This window comes from Canis aureus, chromosome 15 (assembly GCF_053574225.1).
Source record: "Canis aureus isolate CA01 chromosome 15, VMU_Caureus_v.1.0, whole genome shotgun sequence".
Classification (NCBI taxonomy): Eukaryota; Metazoa; Chordata; class Mammalia; order Carnivora; family Canidae; genus Canis; species Canis aureus.
In genome coordinates, this window is record NC_135625.1 from 66,671,284 (window position 1) to 66,695,736 (window position 24,453).

Here is a 24,453-nt window from a genome sequence, read left to right on the forward strand (position 1 = left end):
AAAATAAAATCTTAAAAAAAAAAAAAAAAAAGGCAAAACTTGTGATTCCAATTTATTAGGTCTGGGGACCAGCCCGAGATTCCGCATTTCTGACAATGATCCACGGAGTGCTAACACTGCAGGGCCCGGGACCACACGGAGAAGCAGGGCTTACTCCTATCCTTTGCTGGGCTCGAGCCAAATCCTCCCTGGATCTCAGCTCAAACATCTCTTCAGAAAGGACTTTCTTAGACACCTTGATTCAAAGGAGGCCACGTGTTACTCCCTCCGAGGGCCGAGGTGTCTTCCTCATGGCTCTGCATACATAGAGTGACATCTCCCGGGCTCGCCTGGAAGCCCCAGGAAAGGAACCACTTTGCTCTCCTGGCAGCGCTGGATGAGTGTGCCTCTTTGACAAAAGGCCTTCAAGCCCCGAACCCACCTTCACTCCTGAGTCTCCGAGTACAAAGACTCCAAGGGGAGGCCCGTGTGTTCTCCCAATGGAGGAGAACACAGAAGGGGGTGTTGGAGACCTCCTGTTGCATTGGGCACACTGAGAACTTACCAGATGCCACCATCCTCCCACAACTCCCAGTCCGCCTGGGCCTGACTCACCTGGAAAGGAGATCCTTTAGAAAGGCTCACCGAAGCTGCCCCTCCCCAGGGCCTGCCTCCCGTTCCCCTGCCAGCCCCTGCAGCAATCACACGTTACTGCTGGAAGAGCTGCCACCAGCTCCAGAATGCTCACCTTCCCCCCACTTTTGTTTCATTTGAGTGAGGAGCCAACTAAGTGCCAGGGGAGGGAGGTGGAGACAGCCTGTGCTGGTTGAGTGGAACCACGGGTATGAAGCTCCCGTCACATGCCAGTCCCCCAGGATGTCTGTGTTGGGGCTGCACCAGCTTCCTGCCCTATCCCCTCCTCCCAGACCCCCTGAAAGGCTTGGGGCAGCCTCCTCAGCCTCTATCCCTGCCGCATCCCGCCGGGACGTGCCACAGCTCACTTCCACACCCCAGGAGCGGAGACCACCGACGCCTCCACCCGGATCAGGACACTCCATTCCCTGGGTGGGTGTTCAGGCGTCTGAGACGACGTGTGGCTGCAGGACAGTCAGCCCTCCCCGCCAAGCCCGGAGCCTCAGCTCAACCCAGGCTCTGGGAATGGAGCAGATGTTCTCTAACACAGTTATGGACATTATTTTTCAGTAATTGTTTTATTCCATCATGACAGCCTACCCCATCTTCCCATCACCCTAAAGTATCCACCTGTGCCCTAGGTCACCTCTCCTCTGGCAGTATTGGTTCTGAAGAGGTGGGGCTTTCTAACCCAGCTGGGTGGCTGCTCTCGCCCCAGGGCTGAGCCTTGGAACCCGGCTCCCTGGGTCTGGGGGACCTGGGAGCCGCTCCTCACCCGCAGTCCTTGGCTTGAATGCAGAAGGCACGGCCACACCCAGTCCCCCACAGAGATGCCTCTGCTCTAGGGACTGGGTGGCGGCTCAGAGGTCGCACTGAAAGGTCATCCCTGGTAGGGTGTTTGGTAACCGTTCCTGGTGCCACGCAGGAAGAAATGAAAACTAAAGCACATGGACAGTCAACTCTTCTTCAGCTAGTAATTCCTCAGACAATGGTAAAATAAAAAGCCAAAAAAAAAAAAAAAATGTGATTTGGCAAACGGTTTCTTAAATTTTAAAAGGAAAAAAAAACCCCATTCACACAGAAGAGATTCGACTTATCTGCTTTGAAGAAATATATTAAAGAAATTGGAAGGTTAAAAAAAAAAATCACACCCCAAATAATGGTAAAAATAGATGTATTCTCTGTAAAAATCTGGGCTAATCTATGGAGTCATTCTTCTCTACTCAGTATTCAGAGCATGGGGTGAGATACCAGAGTACAAAACCCCTAAGCCCCAAGAGACCCTGCCCTGGCCGAGGCCCCGCTGCTGGGCTCCGGGCTCCGGCTCCGGGCGGTCCCTCCTGCGCGCGCCTCGGCCGCCCGGGCCTTCAGAGTTCTTCCCTGGTCCTGCTCAGTTTCGTGGCGTGTTCTTCTACGAACTTGCTCAAGTGTTCCAGATCTCGGTTTCCGTCCTCAAACTTAATCGGGTTCTTTTTGTCCCCACTGGGGGCGAAGTAGATGGTGGGGAACCCGTCGACTCTGTAGCGGTCGCTGGTGATGTCGTTGGCCGTGGCGTCCATCTTGGCGATGACCAGGTTCTTGCGGTTCTTGTACTTCTTGCCGAGCGCCGCGTACTCGGGCTCCAGCTGCTTGCAGTGCCCGCACCAGGGGGCGTAGAACTCGATGAGGACGTCCTTCTTGGGGTCCATCACCACGGAGTCGAAGGTCTTCCCCACCACCACCTTGACAGGCCCCTTGTTGTTCTTGGGCACCGGCTGGGACTTGACGACGGGCTTCAGGGTTCCTGCCGGGGAAGGAAGCGGGGCAGCGGGGCAGCGGGGCAGCGTGAGGGCGGGGCGGGGCGGGGCGGGGCGGGGCGGGGCGGGGCGGGGGCCGAGGTGTCACTGACCGTCCTCCCGCGAGAGGCCCTGGAGGTCCGGCCCCCCCGCCCCTCCCCCCCCGCCCCCCGCCCCCCGTCCCCCGCCCTCCGCCGCTCCCGCGTCCAGGCGCCTGCCTGGCTCCAAGTGCGCCGAAGACCAGGCTTCCTCAAATCCCCGGGGGGCTGCTTTGTTTTTGAACCACACAACACGGGGAGCGGCCGCGAGGGAGGCGCCCCGGGCACCCACCGTCCTGGAAAGCTCGGACGAACTCGCGGAGGGCGTCCGCGTCGAAGTCGTCGGGCTCCATGGCGAACCTGCGCCCGCCCTCGGCCAGGATGGCGGCGTTGACGTCCTCGCCGCTCTCGCTGAGCCCCAGGTCCCTCACCTCCGACGCGAAGTCATCCTCGTCGGCCACGGCGAACGTGTACTCGGGGAAGTCCTTGGCCACCTCCAGCACCTTGTTCCGCCAGAACTGAGTGGCTGACGCGGGGCGGGGCGGGGCGGGGCGGGCGCCGTGAGCGCCAAGGGACTGCCCGGGCCCCGCCCCCGCCCCCGCCCCGCAGCCCCCCCCGCCCCCCCCCCCCGCCCGCCTCCCCCCGCCTCTGCAGCCGCCTCGGCACCGAGGCCCCTCGCGCCAGAGAAGGGAGGAGGAGCGCGGCCCTGCAGCGCGGAGGGGCCCTGCACCCCGCCCGCGACCCCGCCCGCGACCCCGCCCGCGCCGGTGTGTGCGCGCAGGAGCCCCTGGCGGCGGCCCGGCCTCCGGCCTCCGGCCTCCCAGGGCCTCTCACCCGCTCTGTAGTCGAAGCTGAAGTCCACGCTGTAGTAGACGACCACCAGGGGCCGGCGCGCGTAGCGCTTGGCGTCATTGGCGCTGCGGCGGTGGCCCACCAGCGGCAAGGTGTGCCTCAGCACGTGCTCCCTGATGGCCGAGCCGGCCGCGGAGCCCTGCGGGGAGGGGCACACGTGAGCGCGGCCCGAGGGGCGGGGGCCTGCTCTGAAAAGGCGGGCCGGGGGCGGGGCGGTTTGCAGGCTGGGCACCCCGTAGCCCCGTTTTCCTTTGGGGCTCCTTTCCTCCGTGACCCCTACGTGAGCCTCCTGGGCCACTGCAGACCTCGTGTGCCCTGACCGGGGCCTGGGCTCGCTGTTGGCGTCGACCAGAACGTGCTGGGGGAGGGGCGCCTGGCGGCTGGGCTCAGAGGTTGAGCGCCGCCCTCAGCCCAGGCCGGGACCCCAGGGTCCCGGGATCGAGTCCCGGTAGGGCTCCCTGCATGCAGCCTGCTTCTCCCTCTGCCTGGGTCTCTGTGTCTCTTGTGAATAAATAAAATGTTTAAAAGAAAAAGATGTTTAAAATGTTTAAAAACATTTAAAAATGTTTTTTAAAAAAACTGCTGGGAGAAGGCAGGCTTCTAGAAGACAGTTGTTCCTACTGTTGACCTGAGTGGGATGATCCATCTCCCCTCATCTGATCCTAACAGCCCACGGGGGGGGGGGGGTGGTGGCATTTTAGGGTGACAACCACACAGCATAGGAGGTGAAGGGAGGGAGGCCTGGGGGACACAGCTGGTGAGCGGCCACCTCGAGAGGCCACACTCACGACAACCGTTATGATCTCAGGCTGGACCATGGCACCAGACAGAGCTGCAGGGCCTGGAGGCTGCTCCACTGAGGCCACCCCTCTGGAGAGGAGGGCGGGAGGCTCAACATCCAAGGGCTCAGGGGTCTAGCACCAGGCTGCCGTCCTTGGACAGGCTCAGCAAGGCTGGCACCTGAGGGTTTCCAGAGGAGATGAACCCAACAGATGTTTATGCAGCTTCTGTGACCAGCTGGACACAGTGGCACTGGCTCGGGAGACATGAGCTGGGGTGACCACCTCAAGGGCCAAGCAGGGGCCCCTGGCTCACACTAAGATGCTGACCCAGAGCCTCCAGACACCAGCCCCACAAGCACCCAAGGGTGGGCACTGCCATCTCATGTTACATGGGAAGAAAGTGAGGCACGGCCAGGCTGAGCTGCCCACCCAGGCTGCAGAACAGGAGGTGGCTGGTGAACACCATACTCTTTACTCTGGGCTGAGGTCCGTCGGGGTGGGACATGGGGAGGTGGCCCTGGGCAGCTCTAAAGGATGGCGGCACTTCCCAGGTGGGAGGGGGAAGGTGTTGCAAGGGAGGAGCCAGCAGCAACCACACAGGGGAGATGGTCCCAGGGTATGGGGAGGGTGGGGGGAAAGTGATGGAAGAAGGACTGAAGAGGCCGGCAGGCCATGGGGCATCTGACAGCCTCCAGGCTGAATATCACTCAGAAGGTGAACTCGTGAGTAAAGCAGAGTGACCCCAGGGCAAATATGCTCTGCTGGTGACCATTTGCCACCCACAGGCCCGAACCTGCACTCAGGGGCAGAGCAGGCCTCACACCCTGCAAGCCAACAGCTCCTTCCTTGTCGTGGCAATCCTCTGTGTGCTGCCCTGAGAGCTGGCTGCTTCTTACTTGCCCTGCCTTTGCCTTCCCTTTGTCCCAATTTCCAAATCCACTTCTTTTTATTTTTTTTAGATACTTTAAGTAATCTTTACACCCAACATGGGACTTTAACTCATGACCCCGAGATCAAGAGTCACATACTCCTCCAACTGAGTCAGCCAGTTTTTAAAAAACTGCATTTTATTGTGTTGTATCAATGTTTAGCGGTCTTAAGTAATTTTTGCGACCAAGCTGGTACATAAGTAATACCAGTCCATTTAAGGTACGAAGTGAAAAGGCAGTGACATGTCTAACAGACTAGACTGAGGGGCCCCTAACCTTTCTGGGGTCAAGGACCAGAATGTATGAAGATTCTATCGAAAGCTCCAGACCCCTTTCCCAGGAACATTCACACCACCCAGAGCGGTGCCTGCTTCCTGGGGTCTGCAGGCCCCCATGCTCATCTCCAGACCCCAGGTCAATACCTATGGATGAAAAGGAGCTGGACGGGACAAGAGACATCACAGCCCACAGCCCCTCCCCTTGGTCTGCTCCTAACTGGCTGTGGGAGCCAGGGACACAACACAGCTCTCTGCTCTGCATCCCAGTCTCAAAGGAAAGCCCTGACCTGGAGATGGAAGGTTTCTTCGGAACCTGACAATCTGCTCGCTAAAGCACAGGGCCCCCATGAAGCACGCAGGACGTGGAACTGGATCCAGGCTTGCCCTGGGCCTGAAGCCCCCTCCGCCCTTCTCCAGGTGAATAGATCACGCTTGGAAGATGCGGGCTGGGCATAGGCCCATGGGGAGAAAAAGGGAAGGCCAAACCCGTGGGCCACGCTCCACAGCTCCGCCCGCAGACAGAGGCCTGCTATCACTCCACAGCTCAGCGCCGGAGCCGCCCTGTCTGCCAAGCAGGCCTCGCTCAGACACAGGAGCACGTTCCGGCCAAGGGGCAATGCCCCACACGCAGGCCAGAGCCACAGCAGCTGAGCACCCAGGAAGGTGGCGCTGGCCTGCGGGGGTAGAGGACAGGGAGCCACTCTGGCAGGCCCCCCAATAAATCACCAACCACCCTGTTGGCTGCTCTGGCGTCCTCAGCCTCCCAGGAACCTACCCCTTTACCAGGCAGGGGGCTGGGAAAGGGACTCTAGACCCCACACACATCTGAGGCTCGGAGCAAAGCCTCCATGCTCCAGAACCCCAGCTGTGGCTCACCCAGCAGCCTCAGGCTGCTCAGAAGCCTGCACGTACAGTACGGTGAACCTTCCATACACTCGGCACTAATGTCACACCGAATGCTAACTGCAATTTAAATACAAACTAAAAGCAAAAACAGAAACTAAAAAACCAAAAAACCAAACCAAACCACCAAAATACCCACAAAAGCAGCCTGGGGGCTGCTGTGGCCACGAGGGCCCTCACTCACCTGGATGTCCAGGACGTTGCTCCTGGGCTCGTACTTGGATTGGAACTTCTCAGGCTGCATGACGACCAACTTCCCCGAGGAGACTTTCAAGAACTTTGCTATTTCAGTGCTGAAAGTGTGGTGGAATTTGTAATCTTCTCTCAGGTTGTTCGCTGAGAATTTAACAGAACGATAAACACACAGTTTATTAACCTGCATCACTGACCCAGGCTGAACTCGCCGTCCCCATCAGCCAAAGCTGATGCCCTGCGAAGACGGGGATTGGCGGGCACCTAGGTGGCTCAGTGGCTGAGCATCTGCCTTTAGCTCAGGTCGTGATCCGGGGGTGCCCCTGGGCAGAGCCTGCTGCTCCCTCTGCCTGTGTCTCTGCCTCTCCATGTCAGGGAGGAAGGGGGGAAGGAAGGGATCGGCACCATAAATACTGCGTGGATGACACTCAGAGCTTAAACACCTGAAGGAAGTTTGGATTTTTCAACAGAGGTTTAACACCTTAGAGCCTCTCTCTACCTTAGAATTTGTTTTTAGGAAGAAAAACAAAAAACAAAATAACAAACAAACTGAATGTTCACAGAGCAACTTCAAGCTCATTTGTCAGGAGCTAGTGTTGCCAATGAGACGCACGTGAGAGCAGCAGATGGTCTTTGAGAACAGGTGGGCGCCACGCCCCCCTACTGCCACAGGGTGAGTTTTCACACGCGGCCCCTTCCAGAGGGTTTAGACTCTCCTCCTCAGATTGGTGGCTGGCCTGTTTGTGGGCTGCAGTTCTTTTGCTATCTCAGTTAAATCTTGAGACGAGACCCCACTGCCTGAGGACACTCTAGAACAGGGTTTGGCAAACTTTCTGGAAAGGACCAGACAAGATCTTTAGCTTTGCAGGCCATGCCATCCCAACCACTCAACTTGGCACTGTAGTGTAAAAGCAGCTAGACAGTGCGTAGGCCGCTAAGTGTGGCTGCGTGCCTGGAAGACTACAAAATCTGGCCAGTTTGTCCATCCCTGCCCTAATCCCCTGGGTGAATGAACACACCTCAGTCTCTGCTCTGAGCTGAGTCTGTGATCCCAACACTGGGTGAGACGTCAAAGGTGTCCCCCCAGCCTGGACCGGATTACAGGAAACTCGGCTGAGACAGTGTACACCACATGCTTTGGGGGGTGGCTCTCAAAGCCAGCCAGAGTTAGATTTAAGTCACAATTCTGAGACCTGCTAATCACGTGACTGTAGGCGTGTGAGTGATTCACTGCACCCCCCCACCCCGCCCAGCCGGGCCCCGGTCCCTGCTCTGCAGAAACATGGGTCTCCCTTGCCACCGGCAAGGAGGCCGGGATCACCCTGGGCAAGACTCCCCATGGTTTAGCTCCAGGGAGAAGACGGGCTACCTAATCCATAAGGACAAGGCACCCCTACCCCGGCACTGGGGGGTTCACCTCTCCTCTGAGCTCAGCCACAGTCACCCGCACTTGGCATGGGCACACCTGTAACCGCACCACACAAATGAGCACTAAGGGGCAATCCGTGCATTTAAAACACTGTAATTACTGCTCTAAAGCAGAAAATCGAACCATCTGTGGTATGTAAGGGGAGGGTGTGGTGGTGGGGGACCCTGGAAAGAACCTGACGAGGACGGAGAGGATCCTCAGTGTTCCTGAGAGAAAACCTCTCTCTTTCATAACCTAGGGTCATCTGGGAGAGCAAGTCCGACCACCACGGATTTCAGGATGGGGCCAGTGCCACCTGCCCCCACAGAACACCACCTCTGACAGCTGCGCACAGTGACTCTGGCTCTCAACCTCTCAACACTAGCACTTCCTGGACGCCGGCGTTACTAGGCACTTCGTCTACATCGTCTCAATGTAACAACCTCCTGCAGTAGAAAGATCTCCAAAGTAGATTATTTAATAAAAAATATATACACATATATTTTAAAGATTTTATCTATTTGAGACAGAGAGCATGACTGGGGAGGAGAGGGAGAAGCAGGCTGCCTGCTGAGCAGGGAGCCTGACGTGGGGCTTGATCTCAGGGTCCTGGGATCATGACCTGAGGTGAAGACAAACACTCAACTGAATAAGCTACCCCGGCACCCCATAAAATATATTTAAAAAAAAAAGAAAAAAGAAAAGAAAGAAAAAAAAAAATCAAGTCACCACCTATGGTCACGTGCTAATAACTAGCAGAGCCAGGACTTGGAACATGAGTCTGATTCAGAAACCCTCACGTTCTGGTGGAGACCCCACCCCTTGCAGAGGGGCTGGGAAGGGGATCCTGGAAAGACAGGGAGGGAGACAACACACTCGGATGAACCTGATTGTGCCCTTGCCCTCTGCTCAGAGGCCTACTCAGTATGGGATCCTGTCCCCCCCACATGTAATCAAGGCCCCAACCCCAGAAAGGAAAGCCTGTTACCCGGGTGCTATCTCAATTCTTCATGGAGCAAACCCCTACACCGAGGCCCCAGGAGTTCTCCGTAGAAGCAGCAGACACCCCAGCAACCTGACGGCTAGGGCAGGGATCACCCGTCCAGCCCCGAGAGTCACGACTCACCGGCATCCTGGTACTGCTGGTAGGCTGGGTCACTCTCCGCTTTAAAGACCCCAATGATGATGACATCATCCCCATCCTTGAGGAACTCCTGGACCTGCTTCAGAGCCATGATCTCCTTGGAGGGTGGCCCAGACTGCTCGATCATGTAGTCGACAATACCTGGGAGCAAAGCATGTGCCTGAGGAGGGGCTCGGGGCCCCCCAGGACACTGCCCATGGCTCTCCCCGCCTCCTCCCTCCCCACTGAGGTACGACTGGGAGGTGGCTTACCGTATTTTTCCCGTGGCCCATTGTAATCGAAAGGCTTCCCCTTGCGGAAGATTTTCAGCGTGGGATAGCTAGAGACCTCGAACCTCTTGGCCAGGTCTGTTTCCGCAGTGGCATCCACCTTAGCCAGGGGAATCGGGGGGGAGCGCTTGCTCAGCTCCTTGGCGGCCTTCTCATACTCGGGGGCCAGCTTCTTGCAGTGTCCACACCTACAAGCAGCAGTCAGGCTAAGAGGAGCCCGTCCCAGCGTGGACACAGGCTCCCGGCTGAGGGACACACAGAAACCCAGCCTGTGCTCCCGGGCAAGTCAGCTAGATCCAGCAAACCTCCCAATGCCTCCAAGCTGAGGGCGTGGAGCCAGGCCCCTCTGGAGGCATGACACCACTGCACCGGTGCTACTCACAGTGGGAGGATGCACATGCGCACGTGCAGACACACACACACACACGCAGGACACCCACGCACACGACACAGGCAGGGGTGTGACTGGAGCACAGGGTGGGCGTGGGAAAGGCTACGACACACAACATCCTAAGAATGGAGATTCTCTGCGTTGGGAGTGGGCACAGGCGAGGACACGAGTCAGGGATGGCCTTCCTGCCAGATGGGACAGCTGACCTGGGACACGAGACACAGGGAGGAAGTGGACGTGCGCCCTTCAAAGGTGGGCGAGGGGAGGGATGCGGGAGCCGAGTTACAACCTAAGAAAAGCACGAGGACGGAACAAAGATCAACAGCGACCAACCAGGGCAGGAGATGGTGGGCCTGAGCCAAGGGAACCAAGACCGGAGACACCTTTATGACAGCCCGTCTGTACCCTAAGAACCGACGGGCCACACCAGGCGAGTGCCCTGCCAGTCAGAGGCCCTGAGGCCCGAGCTGAATGAAGCAGGCCTTGTCAGGGCCCTGAGGACACCTCCAGGCCGCACCCTACAGCACATAAACCTCTGCAGGTCACTGCTCCTGCGGCATCAGAGACAAGGTGAACTCGCTCTCCACGAGCTCGCTGAGCTAGCGACGGGAGCCGGCAGTGTGCTGAACCCAGCTCTGGGCAAGCACGACTTAGAGTCCACACCCCACCGTGAGGCAGCCCTGTGCAGCCTCCTCCAACACCCTCACCACCTCCCGGGCCCCTGGCCCCCCCCTCCATGCTCACCAGGGGTCCCCTCCCCACCCCCACCGCCCGCCTGTCCTCTCTGCGCACGTGCACACCCCACGATGGCCAAGGGCAGCGCCTTCGGCCGCAGGGGTCCAGAGCCCTGTGGTCGCATCCCCGACTCTACCTGCACGGCACGCCCTGACACAGCAGGCCTGCTCCAGAACCAGAACCCCTGGCTGAGCCAGGACGAATTTACAAGTGGAGGGGCCCTCGGGCAGGCTGACGGCCCTCCCAGAGCACCGGCCGCCGCGCTCCCATCTCCCTTGGACACACTGGCTTTGCTCAGTCGCCAGCTGCCCATGGCCCTCCGTCCTCTCCTCACAAAGGCCGAGAACCGCGGCACCCGGGGCAGCCACCTCTCCCCCGCGCTGCCTTTCTTCCTGGCATCTTCCTTCCTACATGCGGGTCCCCTGCCCGGTTCCCCTCTGATCACCTCTGCTCCTAGTATCCGGGGGCCGAACTGGCTGCTTCCTGCCCATGCTGTGGCCACGCAGGCCATGTCCCTCCTACGCCCAATTCCTCTGCAGAGCCAGGGCTTCCTCTTTCCTGACAGGCAGTAGGCTTCAATCCCAGCCCCTATCCCAGGGCCACAGCGGCCAGGCTCTGCTGCCCCTCCCCTGCAAGGGCTGAGGCCCTGAGGTCGGGGGTGGGGAGGGAGCCTGGCAGCGTCAAGAGGCCCGGCTGCAAAAGAGGACTTGGGGACCAGACGCTAAAGGAGACAGGGTGAGAGGAGGACACAGAGGCAGGACAGCTGTGGGGACCCAGAGGCTCCAATGTGAGAGGGGGACACGTCTGGAGCGTGAGGCAATCGCTGCCTTTTTTTTTTTTTTTTGAAGGTTTCAAATGTACTTTATTTCTTAAATCATGCCATATTTTAGTAGGTGCACAGTGCTTTCACCTGGCATCAATTATGAGTTGGTTTTGAAACAATTCATTATTACACCAGCTGGGATTACTGATCCCTCCATTCCTTTGGGGTGACTCTGCCAACAGGGGACAGGTTCCATTCTATTCCAATTTGTGTTGCTGTATATGCCCATACAGCAATACAGAAAGTGGCTCCACTAGCTAATACAGCATTACCATATTTATCATGGAAATCAGGTGCCCGTTTCTGGTGACTCTGCCTTGCCATTGTTTGTGGAATGCTTTGAACTCGGAGACGACTTAGAGCGTTTTTTTTTTTTTTTTTAAATTGATTATAAAAGCTTTTTGTAAAACAGCACACAAATTTCCAGAATAAATGCATTCCATAGATACAAACCTGGCAAAGAGAAACAAAAATCATTGAGATTGGGGTTACACTTTTAAAAGGCCACTGGACATGAGCCCTGCAGTGTCTGTTGTGACACGCTGGGGGGAAAGTGGCCTCAAGGAAACTTGGACATGAGGTTTCTGCTGGGCGTGGAGGAGGGCCTTGGCACAAACACCATACCCATGAAATAAAACATCAAGTGAACATGCTCACAGCCCAGGAAGGGTGGTAAGGAGCTCTGGCTAATAGCTCCTGCTGGCTCAGGTGAAAGAAAACCCGAGAGAGAGATTCCTCAAAAGGAGAGCTGGGAGGGAACTGGAAGAAAAAGTCCAAATCATTTTCTCAGGAAAGGAAGGAGCAAAGTCACGGTGAATTAAAATCTGGTACCCTAAGATTAGTAGATTTAAGGCATGTCAAGGTAATCAAAAATTTTCCATTAGGTGACTGTCAGAGAGGAGAAAACTAAATCATTCTGGTTTCGTTCCTCACACCCCCCCTCCCCCCACTGTTTTAGGGACTTTGCTGGAGCCAGTAGCTCAGACAAGATCCTGCATACACTTCATCAGTGGAACAGAGGGAAACAACAGGCAATCTGGTCATCGTCCAAGATTCGCTCGGGCACACGAATATCTCTGCCCTGAAGCAGAGGTGAAGACACTGGTCAGGGACGCCCGGGTGGCTCAGCGGTTTAGCGCCACCTTCAGCCCAGGGCGTGACCCCGGGTTCCGGGATCGAGTCCCCCATCCGGCTCCTCGCATGGAGCCTGCTTCTCCCTCTGCCTGGGTCTCTGCCTCTCTCTCTGCGTCTTTCATGAATAAATAAAACAAAAAACAAAAACCAAACCAAAACAAACAAACAAAAAACCCCACTGCTCAGATACCTCATGAAGAAGCAAGGCTAGAATGGGCAGCCCAAGGCCACCAGCTGCCACCACCGGCCCACTGTGGTGGCACCTCCGCTCTCCCCTCATCACAGCCATATGTACTTCGATGAACAGCATTCCCATATGTCCTACAGATGTGTTACTTCACATCGTACAGGCCTAGGTCTACCTCGCCCACCCCCTGGAACACTCAGCAGCCAAGTCAGCCTTCATGCGTGCCAGGGACTGGGCACCCCCTTGTTCTCTGGCTTGGCCTCACCTGCAGGGGTCTCTGATACCCCCACTGCATGGCTTGGGTGGTACCAAACGCGCAACGGGCCTCATCAAAATCTGAACTACAGGGGATAGACACCATCTTACCACGGGGCATAGAACTCCACCAGAATGATGTCTGCGTCGTTAACCACGTCATCAAAGTTCTCTTTGGTCAGCACAAGAGTGACTTCTGGGGGAGGTGTCCAGTTGGGCTGGGAGACCTCTTTGACCTTGGCAACGATTTCTGAAACAAACCAAACAAGCGTGAGCACAGGTAGACGGGAAACGTTGGATTTCCTAAAACGCAGCTGCATCTCTAGCCAGTGCTGCTCTGCAGCTTGAGGCCAGAGTTCAGGGCTGAGGGTCCACTGTTCCTCTTCCCATTGCCCGGCAACTCCTCTGACAGCCCAAGACCAAGCTGATGAAAGAGACGCTTTCCACTGGACTGCGGTGCTAACTGCAAGCTCCCCGAGTCCGACCACGTGTGACCACACGTCGTGGATAGTCTCAAGGGTGTCCCCTCCCCAGGTACAAAAGACCCATGCGTCAAGTCATGCACATCTAGAACCAGCAGGTCACACGTCATGACGTGTACCCAAAACTCAAGAAAAATGCAGAGAAGCAGCACCTCCTCTGCCGCTCAGGCTGCATCGGCAGCACAGGGAGGGTGGTGGCCCCGTCCCCAGAGATGGGCTCAATGATGGGAGTAGGCTCAGGACAGGCTCCTACAAGCACCTTCCAAGTGGCTCTTGGGACAGTGGTGGCAAATTCGACGTTTTTCTTTTTTCTTCTTTTTTCATTCTGCTGTGGAATCGCCAAGTAGCTAGACCTAAGTGGTTCTCAGATCAGTGTGCACAGCAGCACCTCCATGGTGTGGGCCCCTTGTCCCCCAGGCCACACCCAAAGCCCCGAGCTCATCAACGTCGGGGAGGCCAGTGGCCCAAGGAGCCCCCTTTGGCGAACACTGCTCTCGAGGTGCCACGCTGGCCCCACATCTAGCGGTCAAACGTGAGGCACGGACCTCCACACACACAAGCCTGCTCACTTTGAAACAGGAAGGACACGGCTCTCAGTCTGCTCTTAGATTAAGCTCCTGGGAGTGCGGACACGGCTAAGACATCATTGATGAAGCACAACACAAAGGTGCAGGTAGTGTTGGGGATATACTAACAACTGGGAGAAATTAAACCCACACACACATGCTGCTCTCCCGTGTCCGTGTCTCCGAAGGACACAGGAACTTGTTACACGAGCTGGCTTCCCGGAAGGGAGCTGGACAGCCAGGGTCAGGGTGGAAACACTACTCCTCAACTACCGCTGAGAATTCTGAAGCACGTAAGCAGATGATCTAGTCAGAAGACAAACATGACGCGAAAGCAAGTGTCAATGGCTGTGAGGTTTCCTTTGTGCACCAGCAGTGGGCAGGATCCTCAGAGGATCAGAGGAGAGGCCCCCTACCAGCTCAAAGGGACTCAGATCAGATCCCAGTGACCACCTCTTCCTCAAATGAGGAGCCCAGGGCCTGGCAAGGGGCCACCACATGTCTGGGACACACAGGGACTGTGTCCTGGCTGTGGTCCTAGTCACTACTACGTCCACTATGCCACACTGGGAGTGGAAACTGTAACACGATGGGGTCTTTTCCTAGTAATTAAGAGAGAAGACAAAGATATCACAATTTTATCTGTTCATTCATTAAAAAAAAAATGAATGTTGTGCCTAATATAAGTCAGGTAGGGACCCATCAGGCCTGGTTTTGGACAACTGCCTGGCTCATCACACTGGTGGTTCTCAACCAGGGGCTCTGGACTCATGGCTTCAGTTAAGCCCCGGGAGCCTGTAAGAAATGCTAATCAGCAAACCTGACCTGAAACTCAGGGAACTGGGAGCCTGGGGATGGGGCTCAGCCTTGGCTTCGGGAGCCCACCAAGTGACTCTGACGGAAGGTCGACATTGAGAAGCACTGCTCTAGAGCCCCGCCGGGAACCGTGGCCTCGTGCCATGCCAACACACGGGCTCCAGATCTTGACTTTCATGGTCTGAAATGGGAAGACACCCTTCCTACCTCTGGATGAGGTTACTTTGATCTCGGTTACTTGGAATGCTCCAGCAGGGAGCACTGCCAGAAGCTGGTGCTCCTGGGACCACTCCCGGCCCACTCAACTTGTCCTATTATCCAAAACACCCCCCTTAACTTTCTTTTGAAAAGAGAGGCCTGGCCCACCCTCCTTCATGAGTGCAGGCTCCACTCACCTTCCTGAGTCCTGGAGCCCTCATAGTCCACAGCCTGCCCCTTCTTGAGGATCTTGATGGTGGGGTAGCCGCTCACACCAAACCTGCCAGCCAGCGCGGACTCCGAGGTTGCATCGATCTTGGCCACAGGAATGGGAGGGTCGTTCTCCTTCAAGGTGCTGGCAATTTTTTCATATTCCGGAGCAAACTGCTTGCAGTGTCCACACCTGAGAATGAGATTTAGGGAAGAAGAAGCAGGTTGACTGTACCCATGGGGACTGACATCCAGCAGTGTACCTCTGGACGGGGGCACGGGGACCCGGATGATCGCAGGTAAGAGGAGACACACAAGGTATCACAGTGAGGAAGCCAAGGTGGCTGGAGTCAGAGACATGCAGGCTGGAATTCCAGCCCTGGCCTGGGCTCACGCTTCCTGCATCTCCAAACCCCAGTGCTTTTGTCCGGAAGCTTTAAAGTTTGTCCAGGGACCCCTCTCGATGCATCTGTGAGGTAAAAACTCTTTACAGAAGGCCTCTCCGGTCTTCTTCGCTCAATCCCTCAGAGCGTACAGTGGTGTCTCCCAGAGGCCACACGACCAACCACAATGTTGGCGTAACAATGTCATGTTAACAAGTGAGGGCTACGGCTAGAGAGGAGTTAATATGGAAAGCTCTGTGTTCTGATGTTGAATATGGTAACTGCTGAGAGCCACGACCCACCTAAAAAGCAATCTGGACTCACAGGACCAAAAAGTTTGAGAATACGGATCTACAACGTAGTAATATAATCTCACTGACCTGTTCCAAGGACAATTTAGATATTTTACAAAAAACAAAAAAAAAAACAAAAAACAAAAAAAAAACACCCCACCTCACGCCTGAACCTCAGGCACTGGTCCAGTAACTAAGCAGATCTTAACTACAGTGTGCCTTTCCACACCGGAAACTACCCGAAGGCCAAGGCTGCACCCGGGCAGCAACTGGCAGGAGCAGGGAGGCAGGATGGCCTCAAGGTGGGTCGGGGCAGGATCTGCAGCGAGGGACAGGTCATCACCAACACCCGTCTCCGTGTTGTCACAGACTGTTAAGCACGCCAACCCCTCAGCTGAACTATCCGAGGACACACTTGTATCTTAGGCTGCCAGGGGCCGCGTTCTGAGGGCCGGCTCCCGGCCGCTGAGCTCCTGGCGTTCCTGCACCCACACTCCCTCTGCCACCCTCACCGGAGTCGTCAAGCCCGTGGGCACGGAGAACCCCTCACCCAGTCCTTACCACGGAGCATAAAACTCCAGCAGCACTGTGTCTTTGTCAGCCACAAAGTTATCGAAGTTTATGTCATTCAGGACCAGGACACCATTTTCCTCCTTGACTTCCAAGTCATCCTCCTCCTCTTCCTCGTCGTCGTCCTCCTCCTCTTCATCCTCAATGGCATCTTCTTTATTGGAAGAATCTGAGCGGAAAACATCCAAACCAGTTAGGAAATTGGTGACTCTCCTCCTTCAAAGCTTTCCTAGAACGCCAAACCCGGCAAACGTGCCACGAGGCCTGAGTGGTCCCTGAGGGCCACCACAAACCGAGGTGGCGACATCAGGCCTCAAATAAAATCTTTAAAGAAAAAAAAATTTATTTATTCATGAGAGACACAGAGAGAGAACCAGAGGGAGAAGCAGGCTCCGCACTGGGAACCTGACGTGAGACTCGATCCCAGGACCCCGGGATCACACCCTGGGCTAAAGGCAGATGCTCAACCACTGAGCCACCCAGGCGTCTCCTAGAATTCAAAGTTTAAACGCCCAGCAGGACTTGAGGACAGGACCAGGTGCCTCCTGCCCAGGCTGGGAGAACCCTAACCATCACTCGTCACTCCTGCACTGGGATCCGATCCATTCCCAGTATCACCCTGCTGCAGGCCTTGCAGGCCTCGCCCCTGCCCCGTAGCAAGGCTCCTTTATCCACCTCCTGTGCTTTGTGCATTAGGGTACCTCGTTCTGTGGGTACCCTGCCTCTGTGCTCCAGGGCAGGCTGTCACCAACGCCTTCTTCACGGCACCATGCTCTCCACAGATAGGGCCTCATCAGTCTTCCTGTGAACAAATGGCTGCCTGGCTCCCCAACCAGTACCAGTGGGGAACAAGTACTTGTGCTCGGCTTTACATTCTGGAGGCTGGACTCATTCCACTTCTGAAAGGGGGTGGCATTACAACAGGGCCCCACAGGTTTCACCGTGGAGGGAAGAGGGTGAGGAATTGTATTTACTTATCAAGTCACCCCACAATAATCCCCAGCGTGGGAGACCCCCACGAATAATTTTAAAGATTTACAGGGGTAACGTGCGTCAATAAAACACAACAAATCGCACCTTCGGAGAATGCCTTGCCTGGAAGCACAGCTCTCTTCCCAGAGCACAAGAACCTGCTCATCTTACCATCTGTGTTTCACTGACTCTTTCGTCCGACGACGGAGACAAGGAACCCTGGGACTGCAGTTCTCGTTAACCAGCTTCTCCCGCTGCTGTCACAGCAGCCAAGTACAGCAAGCCCCAGAACTGATTTAACTTTGGAGCCAGATAGTGCCAAGGGGCCAATTATTCTTTCCCCAGATGCTTCCCAGGAGATAAAGCGACTCTGATAGTTCTGTGCTGGGGGCGGAGGACCAAGTCAGCCTTGGGGTCTGGGAACCTCTGGGACTTGCCCCACCTTGGCCCTGCCCCACCGAACCCAGTGCTGGCCCCACAACCGCCGGGACGGGCCAGGGAACTAACTGGTCTGGGTGCTGTGGCAGCTTTGCCTCTTTTCATAAAAATCTGCAAACTAATTACAAACCAAAATCCACCAGGAGCCACACTTTCCTCAACCACGTTCCTTTACACAGCTCATGACCCCGGGTTCCTGTGATCTGGTCCCACATCGGGCTCCCCGCAGGGAGCCTGCTTCTCCCTCTGCCCATGTCTCTGCCTCTCTCTGGGTCTCTTATGAATAAATAATAAATAAAAAAATAAAATCTCAAAACAGAAGCCACCAACCTGAGAAGTACAAACCAAGCAGACCTGCTTGGCTCCCGGGCCTTCGGGCCCTCTGCTCCCCAACCCCCCACCACAAGGACCTCTAGGTGGGGACAGGCCCGCAAGAGGCCCCGCTGCCAGCCAGCACTGTCATCAGGCTTCCTGGACATGGAGAAGGGCAGGACCTGGGGGAAGACAGTGTGGGCTCAAGCCCCATCTCCACCTCTCAGGCTGGTGGCCTCAACGCAGTCCGCCTCCCCCGATGACCGGCAGCCAACACTGCAGCCTCAGGTCTTCGAGAATCTGAGCACCCAGGGCTCTTGGGAACCGGAATTTAACCCTGGCTGGCTAGGGCTTCCAGGTTCTTCTGGAAATACTGCCTAGGACAACGCCACAAGGCAAGAATTGAGTGTTGAGCTTTCCTGCTCTGGCCTGTGGTACAGCAGTCACACTGGCTTTCCAAAAGGCTAATCTGATCACCCATGGCTCCAGAGTCTCACTCAAAACGACCCATGTGACGGCTGCAAACCTGCAGATTCAATGTCAGGATGTTCTGCAGGTTCTCTGCTTTGGGTCAGGGACCTAGGAGGCACCCCACACCTGGCCTCGGATCCGGATGCTTCACGCAGGCTAGAGAGCCTGCTGGGGGCAGCCGGGCATGGCTCGTGGGCCAAGGGCATCCGCTCCCACTGCCTGACCACTCTGGCCAATACAGGAACCAGATTTACTTGCAAGCAGATGCAAGACTGCAGGACAGGTGGGAACCTAATCTGCACTTTAGGCTAGGGCACGGCCAGGGGGGCAGAGGGGCCCGACGACCCACACCAAGCCCAGGGATAGGGAGAATTTTACTAAGAGGTTAAGGCAAGGATGCCTTCCTATCGATGCTCAGCCTGACACAGCCTGGAGCACCACCAGGGACAGTCCTTGTGATTCAGTGGGGGTCCCCAAACTACCACGGGACAGACTTCCTAAGACTGAACTCATTTCTTGATTATTTATTTATTTATAAGATTTTATTTATTTATTCATGAGAAACACAGAGAGAGAGGCAGAGGGAGAAGCAGGCTCCATGCAGGGAGCCTGACGTGGGACTCGGACTCGATTCCGGGTCTCCAGGATTATGCCCCAGGCCAAATGCGGTGCTAAACCGCTGAGCCACCCTGAGCCACCTGGGGCTGCCCTTGATACTTCTTTTAAAGGATAACAAACAAAATGACAGAAAATTCCCCACGTAGTGAAAGACTCCCAAATGCATTAAGGCAGGTCCCTACCTTTCCAAGTCCTTGCCAGCCTGCAGACAACCCCAGGCCTGAACCTCCTGCAATCTGAGAGGGCGGTGGCTCTATGTTCCTAACCTACTAGAAACCCACACATCCCTGCAAAGAAAACATCCCACACGGTAGGTAGTAGGGAGCCCACTTTTTCGCTTTTATGACTGGACATTCTAGGAGAGAAAAGATCCCCAAAGCCTTCTAGCATCTTCTGGATGGGTGCCACTCTCCCCAGCACCCGGCCGATGAAGCCTCTCACATCACCTCCACATTGCTTAGCCCACGTGGTAAGGCCATTCCGGAAGTGGGGGCCCTAGGCCTCTGCGATCCCTGTCCACTCCCAACGGTACATCCGATGACAACCCTGGAGCCCTGCCCAGCCTGCACACAGGCAGCTCCTTTCAAGACATCCTCACTATCCTCCCTCTTCGGTCCCTGCCAGAGAAGTGCCCGGAACGGCTGGATAAATTCTACCGTCAGGTCAATACTGAAGTGGACATTAAACATGGAAAAAGAGAAATTTGTTACCAGACAGATCACTACAGCTGATGTCTGCAAAGGGCCAGGCACTGTGCTGAGCTCTTATACACGTTCTCTCACCCGTCGGGGAAACATTACATGCACTTTACAGATGAGGAAACTAAGGCACCGAGTGTGTTAGTCACCTGCCCAAGGATCAAGAAACTAGTTAGTGGAGGGTCCTGACCACTTCACTGCTCTGGCTCACTGTCACCTCTTTTCTTCCTAATAGGCCCAAGGCTTTAGGTGGAATCATTTGATAATCACTTCTCAGGAATGAAGAGAGGCAGCTGAACAGTTCTTTAGCACCCACACAAGGGGATTTCCACCTAACTTTTTAAAAGATTTTATTTATTTATGCATGAGAGACACACAGAGAGAGAGAGGCAGAGACACAGGCAGAGGGAGAAGCAGGCTCCACGCCGGGAGCCCGATGCGGGACTCGATCCCAGGAGTCCAGGATCACGCCCTGGGCCCAAGGCAGATGCTCAACCGCTGAGCCACCCAGGCATCTCTCCACTTAACTTTTAAGTCTATGCCAATTCCAGCTAAAAACAGGCAACAGGGCAGCCTGGGTACCCTGAGAAGAGGGAGAGGGAGAAGCAAGCTTCATGGCAGGGAGCCCGACGTGGGACTCGATCCCGGGTTTCCAGGATCACACCCTGGGCCAAAGTCGGAGCTAAACCGCTGAGCTACCTGGGTTGCCCTAAATAAAATCTTAAAAATAAATTAAAAAAAAAAACAAAAACAAAAAACAAAAAACCAGGCAATAACTAGCATCAAAGTATTTTCTCTCACTATTTTGGCTGGAAAAATGTGAAACGTACAGGTGATTTCTAACCCGAGACACCACACCTAAGGCTTGCACTGCCAGAGCTTAAGCTCTATTTAGTGACCATATTCTTGGTGGTGGTGGTGGTGGTGGGGTGGTTGTCTTTTGGGGCCCAGACAGCACTGTGCTGTATGAATCTGAAATATAAGAGAGACAAAACAAAAACAAAACCTGAAGACTTGGAACAGCAGAGGTAGAGAGAAATGTGGGCCCAAAATAAATCGGCAGGACAAGTTTACCCGTGAGAGAGAAGGGTCAGGGATGCCCTCAGGGATGGGGGAAGAGTCAAGGTAGGGACTAGGAGCCGCTTCTATCCCCCTGACCATGCACCAACCTCTCCAGAGGATAGTGCCCTTGAGCATGACAACTCCAGAGATTCCTGGGCTCACCCCAGAAGCAACTGCTTCCCAGGGCCTTCATGGCTTTAGTGATCTGTCACCCAAACAATAAACCTGCTGGTCCTAATAATAACCCTTGGTGTCCACCTGAGTTCTCTACTCTCTCAGGCCTCTTAAGAATCACTGGATCGGGGATCCCTGGGTGGCTCAGTGGTTTGGTGCCTGCCGTTGGCCCAGAGACCAGAGATCGAGTCCCACGTCAGGCTCCCTGCATGGAGCCTGCTTCTCCCTCCTCCTGTGTCTCTGCCTCTTTCTCTCTCTATCATAAATAAATAAGTAAATCTTAAAAAAAAAAAACAGCACTGGGTCAAAATCAAGACAACAAAACTATTTTGCTTTTTAGCCACGTTCCAAAAAAAGACCCTCCATCCCCACTGGTCCTGGAACTTTCACGTACGTCCCCCAAAGCGTGACTTGCGCAGGTATCAAGGAAGCAGATGTTCACAACGCGGATTTCAGGCCCCCCACCCCCGGAAGTTTGCTTTGGTATATTTTTTGGGCCTTCGTGTTTCATGAAGGTCTCAAGTCTCACTGAAGGCCACGCTGCTTTCTACTCGCTCTCCGCAGGTGTCTGTATATCCCAGTGGGGTTCTTACTTCCCTATTTGGGCGAAGGCTTGAATCGGTGACCCCCCATCCCCCCCAAGTTACTCAATCTGTTTGAAAGAGTATAAAGTTCACACTTCCCCTACACACTAGTCCTAGACGGGGGAGTCTATTTCTATCGGAACAAAGCGGCCGGGAAGAATCGGTCGCGGGGAGAAAGGCCGGGGAGGAAGAAAGTCAGGACCAGGAATGGGAGGCCCGCTGCCTAGGAACAGCACTCCTGTCTCGAGGAGCGCTTCCTACTCATCGAAAGGCTCTGGACGCCGTGTTTGCAGCTGGCTCTTCTCCAGGGACCGTGGGCCGCCGCGACCAGCAGGTGCCTGGCGCCCCTCCCGCAGCGGGGGCTTCGAGGGCGGCCTCCGCCGCGCCCGGCTCGCAGGAGGGGCGGGAGGGACCCGGCAGACGGGCGCAGCCTTCGGCCTCGGGCAGATGCAAGCCGGCCCGCGGCGCCGCCCTCCCCGAGCCCAACGCCCCGCGAGTGGGCTCCCGCCAGGCCCACAGGGCCCGCTCTAAAAGGGCGCTGGCGCCCGGCGGCGCGTCCCGGGGGGCTCGTCCCGGGCCTCGGCGCCGCCCCTGCAGGCCCCGCCGCCGCCGCCGCCGCCGCCGCCGCGCTCGCCCGCAAGCCGGCCCGCGCCCGAGAGCCCCTGGCAGGGCCGAGGGGCAGCTGCTGCCGGGGAGGCCGCCCCCGCCGCCCCCGCCGCCCCCGCCGCCCGGGCCCCCGAGCCCTCTCGCGCCAGCACGTCTCCCCGAGCCCGCCGGCCGCTCACCTCCGTCGGGGCCCGCGGCGGCCAGCAGGTGCGCCAGCGCCAGGAGCAGCAGCAGCAGCAGCCAGGCCGTCGGGGGCCTCATGGCGGCAGCGCGGCCTCCGCGGACCTCGGGAAGCGCTCGCCGGCCGCGCGCGGGGGCGGGCAAGCCACGGGCCGGCCAATCGCAGCCGCCCTGGGGCGCGGGCCGCGTGCGCCTCGGTCGCCGCCCTCCGCGGCCGCCGCGCGCTTAAGGCTCGGAGCCCTAACGTGAGGTGCCCCCTTGCGATTGGCCGCGCCGCAGCCACCAATCCGCGGCTGCCACTCGGTTGGCCCCGAGCGCACGGGCGGACGCCGGGAGGGAGGAGGCACGGAGGCGGCGGCCCGGGCCCGGGGGCGGGGCGGGGCCCTGCGGCGCGATTGGCCGGCGGGGCGGGGGGCGGGGCGGACCCTGGGGCGCGATTGGCCGGCGGGGCGGGGGGCGGGGCTGAACTCCGCAGGCCGCCTCCGAGCTGGGCGGGAAGAACACGTGTTCTTAGGGGAGGCGGACGTGGGAGCCAAGTGCGTGTTTGCCGCTGGGCCGGGTCTGGGGAGGCCGCAGGCCCAGGCGGCCGAGGGGCCTGAGCGGGTTCTGTTAAAGGGAAAAGAAGAGGACGTGGATCCTGAGTCTGCTTGGTGGGTTCTGTGTGGGTTTGAGCAAATAAAAGTTCGCATTTCTTCCCTGGCTTAAAGTACCTATTGGGCTTGGGGGTGGGGATGAGCGTGCAGTAAGGTGCATCCAGACCTAAGGGTTCTGTGAGCCGCTCTCCACGGTTTCACCTATGAACAGACCCTCAGTTGATTGTCTAAACTTTGTCTCATGTTGGTTATTCCCTAGTGATTTTCACCAAAAGTTCAATGCCAGAGTGGCCTATATAGATGTAAATACAGTCCAGGTTTTCCCTCTTGACAATGTGAAAGAAGACAATTAGGTTAAATAATTTGTGTATGCCAAACCTGTGGTGGTTATTAGGGTTTGAGATTTCGTCCACAAGAGGGGATTAGTATGCCTGAAGAGACAGAGAAGACAAGTAGGGGGAAAAAATTCTAAGCAGGAGTATTTTTCTGTTTATACAGATTGAGTCAGGAAGGAAGACAGCTGGCAACTCATAGGCATTAGCAATTAGAAGATTTTTACTTGATAAATTTTTATTGAATTCCTATAAATCTGATGATTCTCCCCTCAATTGTGTAGGGCAGAAAGACATTCTGCAACTAATGATGCCAAAGTATACAGCTGGCAGCCACTTACCTGACTGCTTTCAATGTAGACCATCTAACAGCTCAACACCAATTTATATTTATCTGTTTTTAAATTCCAGTATAGTTAACATCCAGTGTAATTTCAGGCGTACAGTTTAGTGCATCTACAATTCTACACACTACACGGTGTTCATCAGCAATATCATTTGAGGAACTTTTTTTTTTATTAAATATTTTATTTATTTAATTGTGAGAGACACAGAAAGAGGCAGAGACACAAGCAGGGGGAGAAGCAGGCTCTCTACAGAGAGCCCAATGGGGGACTCCATCCCAGGATCCAGGGACCACTGCCTGAGCCAAATGCAGAGGCTCAACCACTGAACCACCCAGGTACCCCTCAACTGAGGGACTGACTCTTCGGGATCTCTGGGTGGCGCAGCGGTTTGGTGCCTGCCTTTGGCCCAGGGCGCGATCCTGGAGACCTGGGATCGAATCCCACGTCGGGCTCCCGGTGCATGGAGCCTGCTTCTCTCTCTGCCTGTGTCTCTGCCTCTCTCTTTCCCTCTCTGTGACTATCATAAATAAATTGAAAAAAAAAATTGAGGGACTCTTCAAAGAGATAGAGCCCAGCCAGAATTTTTGTCTTTCATGGTAGTTTCCTATGGATCCTCATAAAACTGAAAGGAAAGAGAGTTCCTAGGATGCCTGGGTGGCTTAGCGGTTGAGCCAAGCCTTTGGCTCAGGGCGATGGAGTCCCACATCAGGCTCCCTGCAGGGAGCCTGCTTCTCCCTCTGCCTGTGTCTCTGTGCCTCTCTCTCTCTATGTCTATCATGAATGAATAAATAAATCTTAAAAAAAAAAAAAAACATTAAATGGTCTTTTTAAAAGCATTTAC

At 55.9% G+C, this 24,453-nt stretch overlaps 1 protein-coding gene, 1 long non-coding RNA gene and 1 pseudogene across 2 annotated transcripts; all 3 read right to left on the minus strand.

The window, feature by feature from the left end:
- Positions 1-1,171: 1,171 nt before the first annotated feature.
- On the minus strand, positions 1,172-22,506 carry PDIA4 (protein disulfide isomerase family A member 4). Its single transcript, XM_077850303.1, has 10 exons — positions 22,340-22,506; positions 16,217-16,394; positions 14,967-15,172; positions 12,819-12,957; positions 9,165-9,370; positions 8,896-9,054; positions 6,354-6,505; positions 3,260-3,416; positions 2,718-2,951; positions 1,172-2,395 (listed from the first exon to the last, which is right to left on the minus strand). Exons 1-10 carry the CDS (start codon positions 22,419-22,421, stop codon positions 1,980-1,982), a joined length of 1,929 nt encoding a protein of 642 aa, XP_077706429.1. The 5' UTR covers positions 22,422-22,506; the 3' UTR covers positions 1,172-1,979.
- On the minus strand, positions 8,270-8,889 carry LOC144285061 (uncharacterized). Its single transcript, XR_013353461.1, has 2 exons — positions 8,502-8,889; positions 8,270-8,391 (listed from the first exon to the last, which is right to left on the minus strand). It is a non-coding gene; the product is annotated as an uncharacterized LOC144285061 (long non-coding RNA).
- LOC144285060 (cytochrome c oxidase subunit 7B, mitochondrial pseudogene) lies at positions 11,126-11,584 on the minus strand (annotated as a pseudogene).
- Positions 22,507-24,453: the final 1,947 nt, after the last annotated feature.

Excerpts from the sequence above, each read along its gene's own strand:
- PDIA4 (XM_077850303.1), bottom strand. The coding sequence starts at position 22,421 with ATGAGGCCCCCGACGGCCTGGCTGCTGCTGCTGCTGCTCCTGGCGCTG. Across the intron at positions 15,173-16,216 it reads CTGGAGTTTTATGCTCCGTG|GTGTGGACACTGCAAGCAGT; the intron begins GTAAGGACTGGG and ends TCTCATTCTCAG. Across the intron at positions 2,952-3,259 it reads CAGCTTCGACTACAGAGCGG|CCACTCAGTTCTGGCGGAAC; the intron begins GTGAGAGGCCCT and ends GCCCCGCGTCAG.